The sequence below is a fragment of the Narcine bancroftii genome, chromosome 11 (genome assembly GCF_036971445.1).
Source record: "Narcine bancroftii isolate sNarBan1 chromosome 11, sNarBan1.hap1, whole genome shotgun sequence".
NCBI classification, from domain to species: Eukaryota; Metazoa; Chordata; class Chondrichthyes; order Torpediniformes; family Narcinidae; genus Narcine; species Narcine bancroftii.
Window position 1 is genome coordinate 24,659,740 of NC_091479.1, and position 18,598 is coordinate 24,678,337.

At 38.0% G+C, this 18,598-nt stretch overlaps 1 protein-coding gene across 3 annotated transcripts in view; it reads left to right on the plus strand.

Annotated features, from left to right (window-relative positions):
- LOC138745673 (talin-2) overlaps positions 1 to 1,916 on the plus strand; it is a 337,585-nt gene extending 335,669 nt beyond the window's left edge. For all 3 annotated transcript variants that reach the window (XM_069902933.1, XM_069902934.1, XM_069902935.1), the window contains one exon: positions 289 to 1,916. In XM_069902933.1, coding sequence (XP_069759034.1) covers positions 289 to 417 — 129 coding nt within the window. In that variant the 3' untranslated portion in view covers positions 418 to 1,916. The remainder of the gene's footprint in view (positions 1 to 288) is intronic.
- The last annotated feature ends 16,682 nt before the right edge of the window (positions 1,917 to 18,598 follow it).

Below are 18,598 nucleotides of genomic sequence, written 5' to 3' on the forward strand. Positions count from 1 at the left end.
TGTCGGTGCCACAAGACACCACACCACCAGGTTCAAGAACAGCTGCACCCCCTCCACCATCAGACTCCTCACAACAAACTCAATCTTGTGCACTTTATTTTTTGCTCTGCATTGCACAGTCAGTTTCTTTATATTTCTTTATTTGTTAGTAAGTTGGGTTTTTGTACACTACCAATAAGTGGCAATTCTGCCTCGCCAGCAAGAAAAGGAATCTTGGGATTGGAGGTGATGTTCTCTGACAATAAATTGGAACATTGCACTTCAACGACCCTCTTGCCGTTTGTGCAGATCATTGCGGCCCAGGAGGAAATGCTCCGGAAAGAGAAAGAGCTAGAAGAGGCTCGAAAGAAGCTCGCACAGATCCGCCAACAACAGTACAAGTTTCTGCCCTCAGAGCTGAGGGAAGAAGAGAGCTAGGCGACGGAGCGGCCAAGCAAACAGATTTTGCATCCTGAGGATTTCAATACGTTTGGAATTTGAGCCAATTTTGTACACTGAGGAGGAGGAGGAACATTGCATTACCTAGGATTTATCCAACTATAGATTGTAGTCCAGAATATGTTAGTGTAGTATGGGCTTCCTGTATTCCCAAGGCTTGCATGCACTAAATAAGAATCAGGGAAGTTTACAGAGCAACGTGGCAGAAAGCAGTTTGTGCACCGAAAATGTTACCGTGGGCTGGGTCCAAGTCTGCCCTGCTACATTACAGTTTGGAAGGCATAAAGCATCCTGTGGATTCCCCAGGCGTTGATGGCAAGAGAAAGGTGGGGGGTAGAACAGAGGTGGTTTTGAAGTGTTGCGGGATTGATCAATGTTTTTTTTATTTCACTACTGATTGTCTGCAAATCCTGAGAGCACTGTTTAAATGACCCTGCTTCTCGGAACCACGGCATGCCACCCAACCTCTCCTGCATTTACTTCCGTTCTGTAGTGCGACTTGTCGAGAAGTGGTGTGCACACAGTTAAACAATCCGTTCCCGAGTCCCCCATCACTTGCTTTTCAGCCGTCTGACTTGGTAAACCAGCCAAAACAAATAAACTGAGGATGGGAAAACCCCCACTGTATGTTCCCCACGCAGCTCTGTATAACAGAGTTCTTGAAGGGGACAAGGAAAGTTTGGGTGGTGTTCATTGCTAATCCTTGCTCTGTTTGAAGGTGGTGGATACCCCAGTCATTTTCTTAACACATCTGTCTGTCAGCTGTTGCTTTTCCTGTATTAGCCAGAGATTTGCTCACAGTGTGTCTTTGCTATTCTATCTGTTCTTTGCCATGCTCTGATGGGTTAAATCAACCACTAAAATCCCCCAGCTAAATGCCTGATGTGTCCATATAAAGTAGCGTTCCCAAAGTCTTAATGCAGGAGGGATTTCCTCGTTTCCACCACACGGCACTGCCCTTGAGTCGCCTTGTATGGTCTTTGATGCCATATGCAACTCCTGCCTGCAGTTGCAAACAGATTACTCTTTTTTATCTTTGGAAATTGCATTCCACAGGCCTGCATCAGTCCAACAGCTAGGATCTCCCAACTGGGGTCGATCAGCTCGGAGCTTTGCTCATCTGTAAGCCAGTGACCGAAAGGCTGACAGATCCAAAAAAAAAACACTTGTTGTGTTAAGACATTTGAATTTTAAAGAAATAAACTTTTAATGTACTGAAATTATTCAAGCAATCTAATATTGGCCATTAGTTTGAATTGTTTTCCAGATGGTATGTCCAGAGCAAAACAACATGCAGGGCAGGACCGGCAAGTTGGTGTTTGCTTGCTGCACTTGCTGTGATCTAACTGTCCGTGAGCATCACCTAATCTATCTCTGCTGTGACAGAATGTATCACTGTATGTAACATAAAGTGCTAATTTATCGGCCACAGAAACTATTTTTTGTATTCACGGAAATTAAAAAGGTTTCAAAGGAAATTGAGTGTCTGGGGTGATTCTCCGTACCCCGGCATGGAAGCTGGTTCCCGGATTTCATCCTCAGTCAAGTCTCGGGCAAACCAAGACTTTCCCCTCCACACCCATTGCCCTGTGACACAGCAGGGTGCGCTGATCCCGAACCAGCTGCTGAGAAAGTAAGAAGATATGAAATAGGAGCAGTCCAGCGAGCCTGCTCCACCATTCAATGGCTGATCTGCTCGTCTCCACCGACCTGCCTTTTCCCATATCCCTTAATTCCCCAACTGTGTAAAAATCTATCCAACCTGGTCTTAAATACCTCCACGGCTTCAATGGGCTGCGAATTCCACAGATTCACCGCCCTCTGGGAAAAGCAGTTCCTCCTCATTTCCGTCCTGAATCTTGAGGCTGTGTCCCCTAGTTCTAGTCTCCCCACCAATGGAAACAACTTGCCTACCTCCATCTTATCTATGCCTTTCATAATTTTATTTTTCTGTAAGCCTCCCTCTCATTCTGAATTCCACCAAGTACAGTCCTGCTTAAGACTGAGGCAAGCACAGAGGTTAAAAAGAACAATTCTGTGAACAGGACAGTGAGCGGGGAAGGTTGATGGGACTAAAGGACGTTTATTTCAATGCAAGAGGCCTGGCTGGTGGACATGGGGTCTGATGGCAATTACAGAAACAGGCCTGAGGGAGGGGCAGGACTCAATGTACCAGGGTACAAATGCTTCCGGGCTGATAGAGAAGGGGGAGTCAAACGAGAGAGGCTGGGAAATTGGAGCCACACACAACACACTGGAGCCCAATTAACCAACCAACGAAACCCACACAAACACGGGGAGAACATACAAACACCTCACAAACAGCATTGGATTCTAATCCGGGTCGCCGGCGCTGTAACAGCGTTGCGCTGGCGAGCTTTCTTTGTGATTGCATCAACGTGGAGGCTCCAGGACAGATCCTTGGAGATGTTGGCACCCAGGAATTTGAAGTTATTGACCCTCTCCACTACTGAGTCTTCAATAAGGACTGGGTTGTGTTCCCCTAACTTTCTCCTGAAGTCCACAATCATCTCTGGCTTTTCTAACAGTGAGCACAAGGTGGTTGTTGTTACACCATTCAACGAGCTGATCCATCTCCCTCCTGTACGCTTCCTCATTGCTTTTTGTGATTCTGCCGACAATTGTGATGTCCTCTGCAAATTTGTAGGTAGCATTGGAACTGTGCCTGTCCGCACAGTCATGGGTGTATAACGAGTAGAGCAGTGAGCTAAGCACACATTCTTGGGGTACGCCTGTGTTGATAATCAGAGGAAGGTTAAACCAATTCATACTGACTGTGGTCTTCCAATAAGAAAGTCAAGGACCCAGTTGCAGAGGTGGGTGCAGAAGCCCAGAGTTCGTAGCTTCTTGACCAGAACTGAGGGAATAATGGTGTTGAAGATGGGGGAGTAGGCTAACAGGTGGATATAGGTTGGAGAATAGAAGTGATAGGAGGGGGTTAAGAAGAGAGGTGGTGGGAAGCTGGAGGATAGACTGGAGGTTAATATTGATTCTTTCTGATTGGAGACTGCCAAGCTGGTGGTGTTCCTTCCATTTGTGGGTGGCCTTGATTTGGCAGTGCATGAGGTTGTGGCAGACCAATTGAAGCGGTTGTTCACTGAGAGGTCCATGCTGTTGCACAGGGAGAATAGGTCAATGAAACCATTTCCCAGTCTCACCAATGTAGAGGAGGCAGTAGGTGACCCCTGCAGATTCACAATGGGAGGACACTGTGGAGGGGGTGTCTGCTGAGTCAGTGTGGGTGGAAGTCAGAGGAGCGATCTCTCTATTGGGAGTAGGACTCAGGGCCCTGTGGAACAGATTTTGGAACAATGCAGAAATAATAGGGTTGTTATGGGAGACTTCGACTATCCCAAATATTGACTGGCACCTCGTTACGGTAAGAGGGATAGATGGGGCAGTATTTGTCAGGTGAGTCCAAGAAGGATTCATGACACCGTGTGTGGACCAGCCAACTGGATCTAATTCTGGGTAATGAACTGATAGACCTCACGTGGGGGGAGTGCTTCAGTGAGAGTGACCAAAGCTCCCTGACCTTCAGCTATGGACAAGGATCAGAGTAGACAAAATGGGGAAGTGATTAATTGAGGAAAGGCTAATTACGATAGGATAAGGCAGGATTATGGGAGAGTAAATTGGTGGCAAATCTTCCAGAATAAACATTACAGCATTACCTTCTAGACTGTGCCAAATCATTTTTTTGCCTGCACCCAGACAATATCCCTCCATACCTCCCCCATTCATGTACCTGTCCAAATTCTTTTTAAATGTTAAAATTGAGCTCATAATCACCACGTCAGCTGGCAGTTCATTCCACACCCCCACCACTCTCTGTGTGAAGAAGTTCCCCTTCATGTTCTCCCTAAACTTTTCCCCTTTCATCCTGAACCCATGTCCTCTAATTTGTATCTCACCTACCCTATCCACATTTACTCTGTGTATCCCCCTCAAAATTTTAAATACGTCTATCAAACCTCCCCTCAGTATTCTACGCTCCAGGGAATAAAGTTCTAACCTGTTTAATCTAAGTTCCTGAAGTCCAGGCAACATCGCAGTAAATCTTCTCTGCACTCTTTCTATCTTATTGATATCATTTCCTGTAGTTAAGTGACCAAAACTGCATACAGTATTCCAAATTCAGCCTCACCAATGTCTTAAACAACTTTACCGTAACATCCCAACTCCTATACTCAATACGTTGATTTATAAAGGCCAATATGCCAAAATCTTTCTTTATGATCCTATCCACCTGTGAAGCCAATTTCAGGGAATTATGTGTCTGTATTCCCAGATCCCTTTGTTCCTCCACACACCTCAGTCCCCGACCATTTACTATGTATATCCTTTCTTGGCTTGCCCTTCCAAAATGCACCATCTCACACTTGTCGGCATTAAATTCCACCTGCCATTTTTCAGCCCATTTTTCCAATTGGTCCAGATCCCTCTGTGAGCTTTGAAAACCATCCTCACTGCCCACAACTCCTCCAATCTTAGTGTCACCTGCAAACTTGCTGATCCAATTTACCACAATATCATCCAGATCATTGATATAGATGACAAACAACAGTGGTCCCAGCACTGATCTCGGAGGCACCCCACTAGGCACAGGATTCCAATCTGAGAAGCAACCATCCACCACTTCTCCCGTCCAGCCATTATCAAATCCAGTTCATTATTTCACCATGAATACCCACATTTGAACCTTCCTGTCTAAACTGCATGCAGGACTTTGTCAAGGGCCTTATTCTCTCTAATCAGTTTCTGACTATCCACATAATTGTATATCCGATCTCTTAGATCCCCTTCCAATAATTTACCTGCTCCCGACATCAAGCTCACTGGTCTATAATTTCCAGGATTATTTTTGGAGCCTTTTTTAAACAACAGATACAAGTGCAGCATTGCTGAAACACAGGCAAGAATTCAACCCAGTAAAAAGATCCCTTTGGCAGAAAGGATATAATTTCGCGCTGTGCCCATCCAACAACTCTGAAGAGAGTTTTTCGGATCTGCAATGTGCAACAAGCTTCGTGAATCAATTGCCAGAACTTAAAGATTGAAATGGTGTAAACATTTTAAGAAATGTTTTTTTTTAATACATTTCTCATATAACAATGAAATGTTATTACTTTGGGAATACTCCAAGGGACAGGGGCGATGGGGACCTGACCTGTCACATCATGTGTGGCTTTTGCCACAACCCATAAAAATGGAGGGGGTAGTGTTGTAAAATCTATTATCAACACTTTCCGGGGGATTCGTTATTTCTATTTCTTTTCTTTCTACTCTTTTTTTCCATTGGGATTGTTGGCCATCGTGCGTTTTGCCCCAAAAGGTAAGCATTGATTGATCCATGGGGGGAGGGGAGTAAAGGACTTGATTTGATAAACCTAACACAATGAAATTTATAAGTTTTAATGTAAATGGTTTGAATGGGAAGTGAAAAGAAAGAGGATATTTACACCTTTTTTTTAAAATGGGGGCTGACCTGGCCTTCCTTCAAGAAACTCACTTAATTAAAAAAGAATATTAAAAATTAAAAAGAGATTGGGTTGGTCAGGTCATAACTTCTTTTAACACAAAAGCAAGAGGAGTTGCAAATTTGATATGGAAAAAATCTTCCAGTTAGAATACAGGATATCGTGACAGATCCTGCAGGTAGGTTTGTAATGGTCTGTTGGGTAGATTCACAGTCCTGGACACTGTTGAATTTTTATGGTCCAACGCTGATGATGAGAAATTTATTAATGAAACTTTTTTCAAATTAGCAGATGCACATGAAAACATCTTGGTGGGAGAGGACTTTAATTTTTGACTGGATCCAGTGATAGATAAATTAACAAGGGCAACTCTTCGGACAAAGGCAGTGAAAGCTACCTTGGCATTAATGAGAGAATTGAATTTAATGGATGCCTGAAGAAGATCTCATCCAAGGGAAAGGGACTATTCTTTCTATTCTAATAGACGATTCCTACTCTAGGATAGATATGTTTTTGACATCAATTCAATGACAGGGTAAAGAAGATAGAAAATGTTGGATGTTGTAGGAATGTTGTCTTGTAAAGAGTTGAAAATAAGAAAACAGAAATGGAAAAGGAGGAAAGGTAATGATGGAAAAACAGAAAGAGAAGATAAACAAAATATAAAATGGCTACGCTGAACTATATGACTTTAAATATTAATGGAATACGTAACCAAATTAAAAGGAAGAAACTACTAAATTTACTGAAAAAGGAAAAAATAGATATAGCATTTGTCCAAGAAACACACTTAACTGAATTGGAGCACAAGAAATTAAAGAGAGATTGGGTAGGACATGTAACAGCAGCATCGTATAATTCAAAAGCAAGAGGAGTGGCTATATTAATTAGCAAAAATGTGCCATTTAAAATAGAAGAGGAAATAATAGATCCAGCAGGGAGATATGTTATGATAAAATGTCAGATGTATTCGGAGCTTTGGAATCTACTTAATATATATTCACCTAACGAAGAAGATCAAAAGTTTATGCAAGATATCTTTTTGAAGGTAGCTAATACGCAAGGGAACATACTAATAGGAGGGGATTTCAATCTGAATTTGGATCCAAATATGGATAAAACGGGGAAAAAAATTAACAGGAAGAACAAAGTAACCAAATTTATAATTAAATCAATGGAAGAAATGAAACTTGTGGACATATGGAGGAAACAAAACCCAAAAGAAAAGGAATACTCATACTACTCGACTAGACATAAAACATACTCAAGAATAGACCTATTTTTGTTATCAGCTAGTATGCAGGATAGAGTAAGAAAAACAGAATATAAAGCGAGAATGCTATCGGACCATTCACCCTTAATACTGACAGTAAAGCTAGAGGACATCCCTCCAAGAATGTATGGATGGAGATTAAACCCCATGCTACTTAAAAGACAGGATTTTAGAGAATTTATTGAAAAACAATTAAAAATGTATTTTGAAGTAAATACGGAATCAGTGGAAGATAAGTTTATACTATGGGATGCAATGAAAGCATTCATTAGAGGGCAAATAATAAGTTATGTAACCAAGATGAAGAAGGACTATAATCAGGAAACAGAGCAGTTGGAAAGGGAAATAGTAAACATAGAAAAAAAAATTAGCAATGAAGGAAGATACAGCCAAAAGAAGAGAATTGGCGGATAAAAAAATAAAATATGAAACATTACAAACATATAAGGTGGAGAAGAATATAATGAAGACAAAACAGAAATATTATGAACTAGGTGAAAAAACACACAAAATCTTAGCATGGCAGCTTAAGACAGAGCAAACTAAGAAAATGGTATTGGCAACAAGGAAAAAAGACAAACAAATTACATGTAATCCAAAAGAAATTAAGGAAAACTTCAGAGAATTCTATGAACAATTATACCGAACTGAAAACGAAGGGAAAGAAGGGAAAATAGATGAATTTTTGACTAAAATTGAACTACCAAAACTACAAATAGAGGAACAAAATAAATTAACAGAACCATTTGGAACAGTAGAAATACAAGAGATAATAAAAAAATTACCAAATAATAAGACACCAGGAGAGGATGGACTCCCAATAGAATTCTACAAAACATTTAAAGACCTATTAATACCGCCCCTCCTGGATGTAATCAACCAGATTGATGAGACACAAAACTTACCAGATTCATGTAAAACAGCAATAATTACAGTGATACTAAAACAAGGGAAAGATCCACTCTCACCAGCGTCATATAGACCAATATCTTTGCTAAACACAGATTATAAGATAATAGCTAAACTATTAGCAAACAGATTAGCAGAACAGGTACCAAAAATGGTAAATTTAGACCAAACTGGATTTATCAAAAAAAGACGCACAACAGACAATATTTGTAAATTTATTAACTTAATTCATGCAGTAGAAGGAAATAAAGCACCTGCAGTAGCAGTTGCTTTAGACGCAGAGAAGGCCTTCGACAGAGTAGAATGGAATTATTTGTTCAAAGTATTGCAAAAAATCAGTTTACCGGAGAAGTATATTAATTGGATTAAAGCATTATATAAGGGACCGTTAGCGAAAGTGACAGTAAATAGACATGTATCAAAGCAATTTAACTTAAGCAGGTCAACGCGGCAGGGATGCCCACTATCACCGTTATTGTTTGCGTTAGCCATAGAACCACTAGCAGAATTGATAAGAATAGATAATAATATAAAAGGAATAAAAATAAAAGACAGGGAATATAAAATCAGTCTATTTGCGGATGATGTGATAGTGTACTTAACAGAACCAGAACTATCAATAAAAGAACTATATGAAATTGAAGGAATATGGAGAAGTGTCGGGATACAAGATAAACGTAAATAAAAGTGAAGCAATGCCTATGAATAACGCGGATTTCTCAAAATTTAAGAAGGAATCCCCATTCAGATGGCAAATGCAGGCAATAAGATACCTAGGTGTACAAATAAACAAAAAACTAGGCCAATTATATAAACTCAATTACAATCCACTAATGAAAAAATTACAGGACGATTTAGAGCATTGGAAAGAGCTACCACTAACACTGATAGGAAGGATAAACTGTATTAAAATGAACATTTTTCCAAGGATACTATACTTATTTCAGGCATTGCCAATACAACTGACAGAAAAATTCTTCAAAGAGTTAAAGAAAATAATAAGGAAATTTTTATGGAGAGGGGGGAAACCGAGGATAGCACTAGATAAATTAACAGAATGGTATAAACAAGGAGGCTTACAATTGCCAAACTTCAAAAATTATTATAGAGCCGCACAATTAAGATACCTATCAGATTTTTATTAAACAAGGGAAAAACCAGACTGGACGAGATTAGAATTAGATAAAATAGGGGAAAAGATACCTGAACACATATTATATAAATGGGATGAAAAATTGGTACAACATAGAACTTCTCCAGTATTACACCATCTCCTCAATATATGGAAGAAGATTCATGTAGAAAGAAATAAAACAAATTATCAATTACCAAAACTAATATTGACGCAAAATAAGCTACTCCCTTTTACAATAGGCAACCTTTCCTTTAGAAAATGGGAAAAAAAAGGGATTAAAAGAATAGAAAATTGTTTTTCAGGAAGTAGATTCTTATCCTTTGAACAAATGAGAGATAAGTACAATATAACTGGAGATACAGCTCTGGCATATTACCAAATGAGATCCTACTTGAAAGATAAATTAGGAAGCAATTTGAGTTTACCAGAGGGAAGTAACCTTGAATATGTGATTACAGATACAATGTTAATCAAAAGATTTATAACAAATATGTATATTAAACTGCAAGAAAAGGAGAATGAGGAAACAAATGGTAAAACTAAACAAAAATGGGAACAAGATTTAAATATAAAGATAAAAAAGGAAACATGGGAGAAATTATGTTCTGGAACGATGAGAAATACAATAAATACGAGGCTACGTATGATACAATATAATTGGTTACACAGACTATACATTACACCGCAAAAGTTAAATAAATGGGACCCAACAGTATCTGATAGATGTTTTTGATGTAAAAAAGAAAGGGGAACAACAATTCATGCAATCTGGACATGTGAGAGAGTAGAAAAATTTTGGGATGATCTCAATCAGATATTAAATAAAATAACAGAAAACAATATACCAAAGAATCCAGAGATCTTTCTCCTAAGTAACGTAAAAAATAAAGAATTTGGAATTGACTTGGAGGATGCACAAAAAAGATTTGTTAAGATAGCCCTAGCCGTAGCAAAAAAATGTATTATGTCAACCTGGAAATTGGAAGATAATCTGAAAATACAACAATGGTATATAGAAATGAATAAATGTATTCCATTAGAAAAAATAACATATAGTTTAAGAAATAATATTGAAATATTCAAACAAGTATGGGAGCCTTACATTAAATACAATAGCGAAAAGCTACCGGGAACAAACATTACCTAAGTTGATGGAAGGAGAAGAAAAGAAAAGAATGGTCTCAGTAGAATTTCTGGTGTATTTTTGTTGAATGACAACATTGTCTGACTGGCTTAATGCAACCTAGATTGTATACCTAAAATGGATGAGAGGGGGGGTGGGGGGGTGGCTTGGGAGGAGGGAGGGTGGAGAAAAAGTCACTGTATATGTGTGAAAAAGAAAAAGTGTATATCATGGCTAACGTGATTTATGGTGTGAAAAATAAAAAATTTAAAAAAAAAGCCACACTGGAGAAATTATAACAAATAATCAAAGATATTGGGAGATTTTAATCCACATCTAAAGGAAAGGAACATTGAGAGAAATCCAAGGTTTGGTGTCTTGGCCACTGAAGGCACAGCTGCCAATAATAGATTGTTATGATTCAAAAATGATCAATAAGGTAGAACTGGAGGCTTATCTGTACCTTGGTCGATCACAGAATAATGATGGTTAAGGCCATGGAGGGAATGAAAAGTTGGAAATAAAATCACAGAATGTGACCAAGCTTAATTGTGTCGTTAAAAGTATTGTTCAGTTATGTAGCTTAGTTCATCAATAAATAGTCTTTGTATTATTAAAAAAAAAAATTCAATGACAGGGTAGGATCATCGTGGTTGAATATAAAGTGAGACTTTAATCAGATCATTCACCTCTGGTATTTTCAATGCTGGTCAAACAAAAGTTGGTTTACAGATGGCGCTTTAATTCATTGCTGTTGAGAAGATTAGATTTTTCTAACTTTATAAGGAGACAAATTGAGATGTTCTGTGAGAAAAACTGTAATTCAACTACCAATAAATGTATTCTATGAGATGCTCTAAAAGCATATTTAAGGGAATCAATAATAAGTTGTATTTCAAGGATTAAGAAAGTATATGCAAGGGAGGTGGAAGAATTAGAAAAGAAGATACTTTATTTAGAAAAGGAGCTTCAGCAAAGGGGTTTGGAAGAAAAATGTAGATTAATAATAAAAAGCTCATACAATACATTACAAACATATAAGATGGAAAATGCAATATTAAAAACTGAAGAAAGGGACTGTTAGTTGGGAGAAAGAGCCTATAAAGTCCTCTCTTGGCAGTTGAAAGCAGAACTGGTCTCAAAAACAATCAATGTGGTCAAAACAAAACAAAACAGATACAAACAGGATTTCTTACAAACCACAAGAAATTAATGAGGCTTTTAGACATTTGAAATTATATCAATCAGAATCTTGATTTAGGAGAACAAGAAGGGCTTGATGCCCCCTTCACTCAGATGGACGATGGGTTCCCCCCCCCCCCCCCCCCGAATTTTATAAAGAATTTGAGGATCTCTTATGGATCAGGCAGTTGAGATTCATAATCTCCCAGAATCATTTTCAATGGCAATAATTGCAGTGATTAGGGACCCACTGAAACCATAATCTTATAGGCCTGTTTCATTATTGAATTCAGATTATAAAATATTCCCACAGCCTTGGCAAATAGTCTGGTGAAAATTTTGCTGAAATTAATAAATGTGGATCAAAAAGGATTTGTACAAAATAAAGAATCTGCAGATAATGAAAGCAGATTGCTTAGTATAATTCATTTTGCCCAGATGAGAGGTGATTTGAGTGTAGCTGTGGCCCTGAATGCAAAGTTGATAGAGTGGAATGGGATTTCCTATTTAAAGTGCTGGAAAGTTTTGGATGAGGGCAAACTTTTATAAACTGGATTAAGGCTTTATGTTATGAATCCAAAACCAAAGTTGTAAATAATGGACACATTTCTCCAGCATTCCCTTTAACTGGATCTGGCAGACAAGCATGTCCAATATCTCTGGCTCTCTTTATATTGGCTATAGAACCATGAGCTGAAGCAATTTGGTGTGTGATAGATTGTTATATTTTATATTGTATACAGATATGTTTTAAAGGAGATAAATTGTGGCAGGTTTTTTAGTTAGGTCAAATGCTTCAAAATGAGCGCAGAGAGAAGGTGCACACTACTTACAGACAATGTGGGATTCGAACCCATGTTCTGATCACTGGCGCTGTAAAGACATTGCACAAACCATTGCGCTGCCCATGTTTATCTTCAGACGATGTTTTATGTGCCGTGCTGAATCTCACTCTCCTTGTTGAATGCTGAACTCTCCCCCAGCTATTACACTTCTTGCCATGATGAAGATGCGATCTAATCATATCTTTAACATCTCTTGTCAGCAAAAAGAAACACAAGTTTTTCACCCTCCATCTACACGAGAAATTCCATTTTACTGTGATCATCCTTTCCAATAGGTTACGCAAAGATCTCCGCATCCTCACCAGCGATAGAAGAGGTCCCGGGGTCTCAGGAAGGATGGGCTCTCTTAGAAAATCGTGAGAGGCATCGATAGGCTGGATTGTCAGGGTAAAAATGCGACACCCACCAGAGGACGTGTTTAAGGTGAGGGGTGGGGGTTTAATGGAGATATGTGCAGCAAATATTTTACCCAGAGAGTGGTTGGGAATTGAGCAGGCTGCTCGGAGTCATGGTGGAAGCAGGTAACCCACTGCCTGCATATGTTCCCCACCTCCTCCTTGGCAATATACACAAGGTTTCTGGTAGACCCATGAACCTGAAGGGGATGGAGGAATAGGTATCAGGTGCAGGTAGCAGAGTTTAGTTTGATTTGCCCAGCGCCCCTAATAATAGGAGAAAGAAGCAAAAGAGATTTCCTTCTGAGTCACTGAATGTCCGAGGATTCGCCTCCAGCTGCTCCCGCAGCCTCTGTAGCTCCACAGAGCCCAGCTGAATCTGTCGACAGCCTGAGCTCCAGATCAAAGACTCTGGCACAATCAGGAAGCCCTCAAATGGTGGAACTAATACCGAGATCACATGAGCCAGTCGCTAGCAGCCCATGTGGATCCTATCCACACTGAAAGCACATTGGTACGTGGATCACCTTTCCTAATTTCTACACAGACAAATACTATATTTAGTTCATTAACACTCACTATTGCCCTGATATCCTAAATCAAGAGCTCTTCCCCTTTTCCTGCTTATCCTCCCCACCTCCTGCCCATCCTCCCCACCTCCTGCTTATCCTCCTGACCTACCTATTCTCCCCATCTCCTGCCAATCCTCCCCACCTCCTACCAATCTTACCCAACTCCTGCTTATCCTCCTCACCAAGTGCCAATACTAGGAGTCACGTGATGGAGTAGTGGCCGGTAGGGGAACTCCAGGCCTCTCCAGAAAAGTTAAAAAAAGATAGAGAAAAAAAAAGGCCCAAACATAAAAACCATAACAAAGTTAAAGTAAAAGTGTGGAGAAAATGGCAGCGAAGAAAGAAAAACCAAAAACAATGGGAAGAAAAGAAGAAGGAAAGATGACGGAAGAAGGTGAAGGCCTTACCTGTACGAGAAGGCCCACCATGGAGAGATAAGCCCGCTCCCTGAGGTCAGTCGAAGCCCCGAACTCGGGACTACAAAAATGGCTCACGGAGCCAAACAAAGGTGCGCAACCGTGCATGCACGAATCCTCGTGCATGTGCGATGCGCAAGACAAAAATAACACTGATGGGAGGAGGGACCAGCTGAGGAGTCGATCTCCACAGCTGAAACAGACAACTACAACACAACAGCAAGAGGAAAACATAGAAAATAACGAGAACAAGAAGGAAGAGAATAAAAATAAGAAATCAAAGAAACAACAGATGACCAACCCAGAGGAAGAAGACCAGCACCAAGACACTTCTAATAAAAATAAGAAGACCAAAAATACCCAACAAAATAAAACAACCCAACAAGAAAACCAGAAGAGACAGAGGTAAAGGACACAGACCCTGGAGTGGACTCAGAAGAAGACGAGGAAGAACACAGAGAAATGGAAGATGAAGGGAAGGGCAAGTACATGGATATATTTTTTTAAAGAATATATGGAAACAGTAAAAGAATGGCAATCACAAGAATTTAGTGAAATAAAAAGTACAGAAGAAAAAGTGAATAGATTAGAGATGATCATGACAGATATAGGAAAAAGAGTAGACAAGGTGGAAGAACGAGAAACAGCCATAGAAATGGAAGTAGATGACTTAAAAAAGAAATTAGAAGAATCTGATAAAAAAGTTAAAGAAACACAGGAGCTGTTAGCTCAGAAGATAGATATAATGGAAAATTATAATAGAAGAAACAATATAAAGATAGTGGGCCTTAAGGAAGATGAAGAAGGCAAAAATGTGAAAGAATTTATAAAAGAATGGATCCCCAGGGTCCTAGGAAGACCAGAATTACAGGAAGAAATGGAAATAGAAAGGGCACACAGAACATTAGCCTCTAAACCACAACCACAATAAAAACCAAGATCCATTCTAGTAAAATTCCTAAGATATACAAGAAGATAAAAATATATTGGTGAAGGCAATGAATAAAATAAGAGAAGACAAAAAAACCACTGGAATACAAGGGTCAAAAATTTTTTTCTATCCAGATATAAGTTTTGAACTCCTGAAGAAGAGGAAGGAGTTCAATGCAGCAAAAACGACCCTATGGAAAAAAGATTATAAATTTATGTTAAAATACCCAGTGGTACTTAAAACAGTTATTCCGGGGCAGCAAAACAAACTATTCTCGGATCCGGAAGAAGCACAAAAATTTGCAGAACAACTACAAAACAGACAGAGAGATGAAGAGATGTAACAAGAACAAGAACAAAAATGACAACAAACTATATGTACGTGTGTATGTAGGTATATATATATATATATATATATATATGTGTGTGTGTGTATATGTGTATATATATATATATATATATGTGTGTATATATAAAAAATAGAGTATAGGTAAGAACTAAGAAGGGAAAGAAAGGGAAGAAAGGAAGTAAGGAGGGAATTAAGAGAGTGACCTTTGTTATATATGAAGATTAAAATCTTCTGGGGGGGCTGGGTGGGGAAGAATTACAGTCACTGCGAAATCAGTTGACACTTGCGAGCGGATTCGCAAATCCAAATGGAGAGGGGAGATGTGGTTGCCCGACAAGGGACAAAGGGCAACTCAGAAAGGGGAGGGACTATTGGGGTTAAAGGAATTTTAGATATGAGAATAGTGGAAATATTTTATGTTTTAGAAATGTTGTCTTATAATGTGTTCAAAAAAAGAAAGCAGAAATGGATAAGAAGGGAAGGTGGTGATGAGGAAACGGAAAGGAAAGATAAACAAAGTATGAAATGACTATGTTGAATTATATGACTTTAAATATTAATGGAATACATAACCAAATCAAAAGGAAAAAACTGTTAAATTTACTGAAAAAACAAAAAATTGATATAGCATTCGTACAAGAAACACATCTAACTGAAGTGGAACACAAGAAATTAAAGAGAGATTGGATAGGACATGTAACAGCAGCATCATACAATTCAAAAGCCAGAGGAGTAGCTATATTAATCAATAAAAATGTACCAATCAAAATAGAAGAGGAAATAATAGATCCAGCAGGGAGATATGTAATGATAAAATGTCAGATATATTCGGAGTTTTGGAATCTACTCAATGTATATTCACCTAATGAAGAAGATCAAAAATTTATGCAAGATATCTTTTTGAAGATAGCAGATACGCAAGGGAACATACTAATAGGAGGGGATTTTAACCTTAATTTGGACTCAAACATGGATAAAACTGGAAAAAAAACTTACAGAAAGAACAAAGTAACCAAATTTATAATTAAATCGATGCAAGAAATGCAACTTTTGGATATATGGAGGAAACAACCCCCAAAGGAAAAGGAATATTCATACTATTCAGGTAGACATAAAACATACTCAAGGATAGACCTATTCCTGTTATCAGCCCACATTCAAGGGAGAGTTAGGAAAATGGAATATAAAGCTAGATTGTTATCTGATCACTCACTCCTGTTATTAGCAATAGAATTGGAGGACATCCCAATAAGAACATACAGATGGAGGTTAAACTCCATGCTACTTAAAAGTCAGGAATTTAGGGACTTTATTGAACGCCAAATTAAAATGTACTTTGAAATAAATACGGAATCAGTGAAAGTCAAATTTATACTATGGGACGCCATGAAAGAGTTCATCAGAGGGCAAATAATAAGTTTTGTAACTAAGATGAAGAAGGACTACAATCGGGAAACAGAACAGTCAGAAAGGGAAATAACAAATATAGAAAAAGAATTAGCAATAAAGGAAGATACAACTAAAAGAAGAGAATTGGCAGTTAAAAAAAATAAAATATGAAACACTACAAACATATAAGGTGGAGAAGAACATAATGAAGACAAAAAGGAAATATTATGAACTAGGAGAAAAAATGCACAAAATTCTAGTGTGGCAGCTTAAGACAGAACAAACTAAAAGAATGGTATTGGCATTAAGGAAAAAGGACAAAAAAATGACATATAATCCAACGGAGATCAATGAAAACTTCAGGGAATTCTACGAACAACTATATCAAACTGAAAATGAAGGGAAGGAAGACAAAATAGATGAATTTCTAACTAAAATTGAACTACCGAAATTACAAACAGAGGAGCAAAATAAATTAATAAAACCATTTGAAATAGAAGAATTACAGGAGAAATTTAAAAAACTACCGAACAATAAAACACCAGGAGAGGATGGATTCCCAATAGAATTCTATAAAACATTTAAAGACTTATTAATTCCTCCCCTTCTGGAAGTAATCAACCAGATTGATAAAACACAAAGCATACCAGATTCATGCAAAACAGCAAGAATTACAGTAATACCAAAGACAGGGAAAGATCCACTTGCACCAGCGTCATATAGACCAATATCTTTACTTAACACAGATTATAAGATAATAGCTAAACTATTAGCAAACAGATTGGCCGACTATGTACCAAAAATAGTAAATCTAGACTAAACTGGATTTATTAAAAAAAGACGAACAACAGACAATATCTGTAAATTTATTAACTTAATACACGCAGTAGAAGGAAATAAAACTCCAACAGTAGTGATTGCTTTAGACTCAGAGAAGGCCTTTGACAGAGTAGAATGGAATTATTTATTCAAAGTACTACAAAAATTCAGCCTACCAGAGAAATATATTAATTGGATTAAAGCATTATATAAGGGGCCATTGGCGAAAGTGACAGTAAATGGATATATATCAAAACAATTTAACTTAAGCAGATCAACAAGGCAGGGATGTCCACTATCTCCCTCACTGTTCATGTTAGCTATAGAACCACTAGCTGAACTGATAAGAACAGAAAATAAAATAAAACTGATAAAAATAAAAGAGAAGGAATATAAAATCAGTCTATTTGCAGATGATGTTATAATATACTTAACAGAACCAGAAATATCAATAAAAGAATTACATAGGAAATTGAAGGAATATGGAGAAGTATCGGGGTACAAGATCAACGCAAATAAAAGTGAAGCAATGCCAATGAATAATGCGGATTTCACAAAGTTTAAGAAAGAATCGCCATTTAGATGGCAAACACAATCAATGCGATACCTAGGTATACAACTAAATAAAAACCTCGGCCATCTATATAAACTCAATTACCATCCATTAATGAAAAAATTACAAGACGACTTAGAGCATTGGAAAGACTTACCACTAACACTGATAGGAAGGATAAACTGTATTAAAATGAATATTTTCCCATGGATACAATATCTATTTCAGTCATTACCAATACACCTAACAGAGAAATTCTTCAAGGAGTTAAAGAAAATAATAAGGAAATTCTTATGGAAAGTGTGGGAAACCGAGGATAGCACTAGATAAATTAACAGAATGGTATAAACAAGGAGGCTTACAACTACTAAACTTTAAGAATTATTATAGAGCCACACAATTAAGATACCTATCAGATTTTTATCAAACAAGGGAAAAACCAGATTAGACCAGATTAGAACTAGATAAAATAGGGTAGAAGACACCTGAACATATACTATATAAATGGGATGAAAAATTGGTGCAACGTAGGAATTCACCAGTATTGCATCATCTGCTCAGCATTTGGAAGAAGATTCATGTAGAAAGGAATAAAACAAATTACCAACTACCAAAACAAATATTGACGCAAAATCAGCTAATCCCTATTACAATAGATAACCTTTCCTTTAGAGAATGGGAGAGAAAAGGGATCAAAAGAATAGAAAATTGTTTTTCGGGAAATAAATTATTATCCTTTGAACAAATGAAGGATAAATATAATATAAGT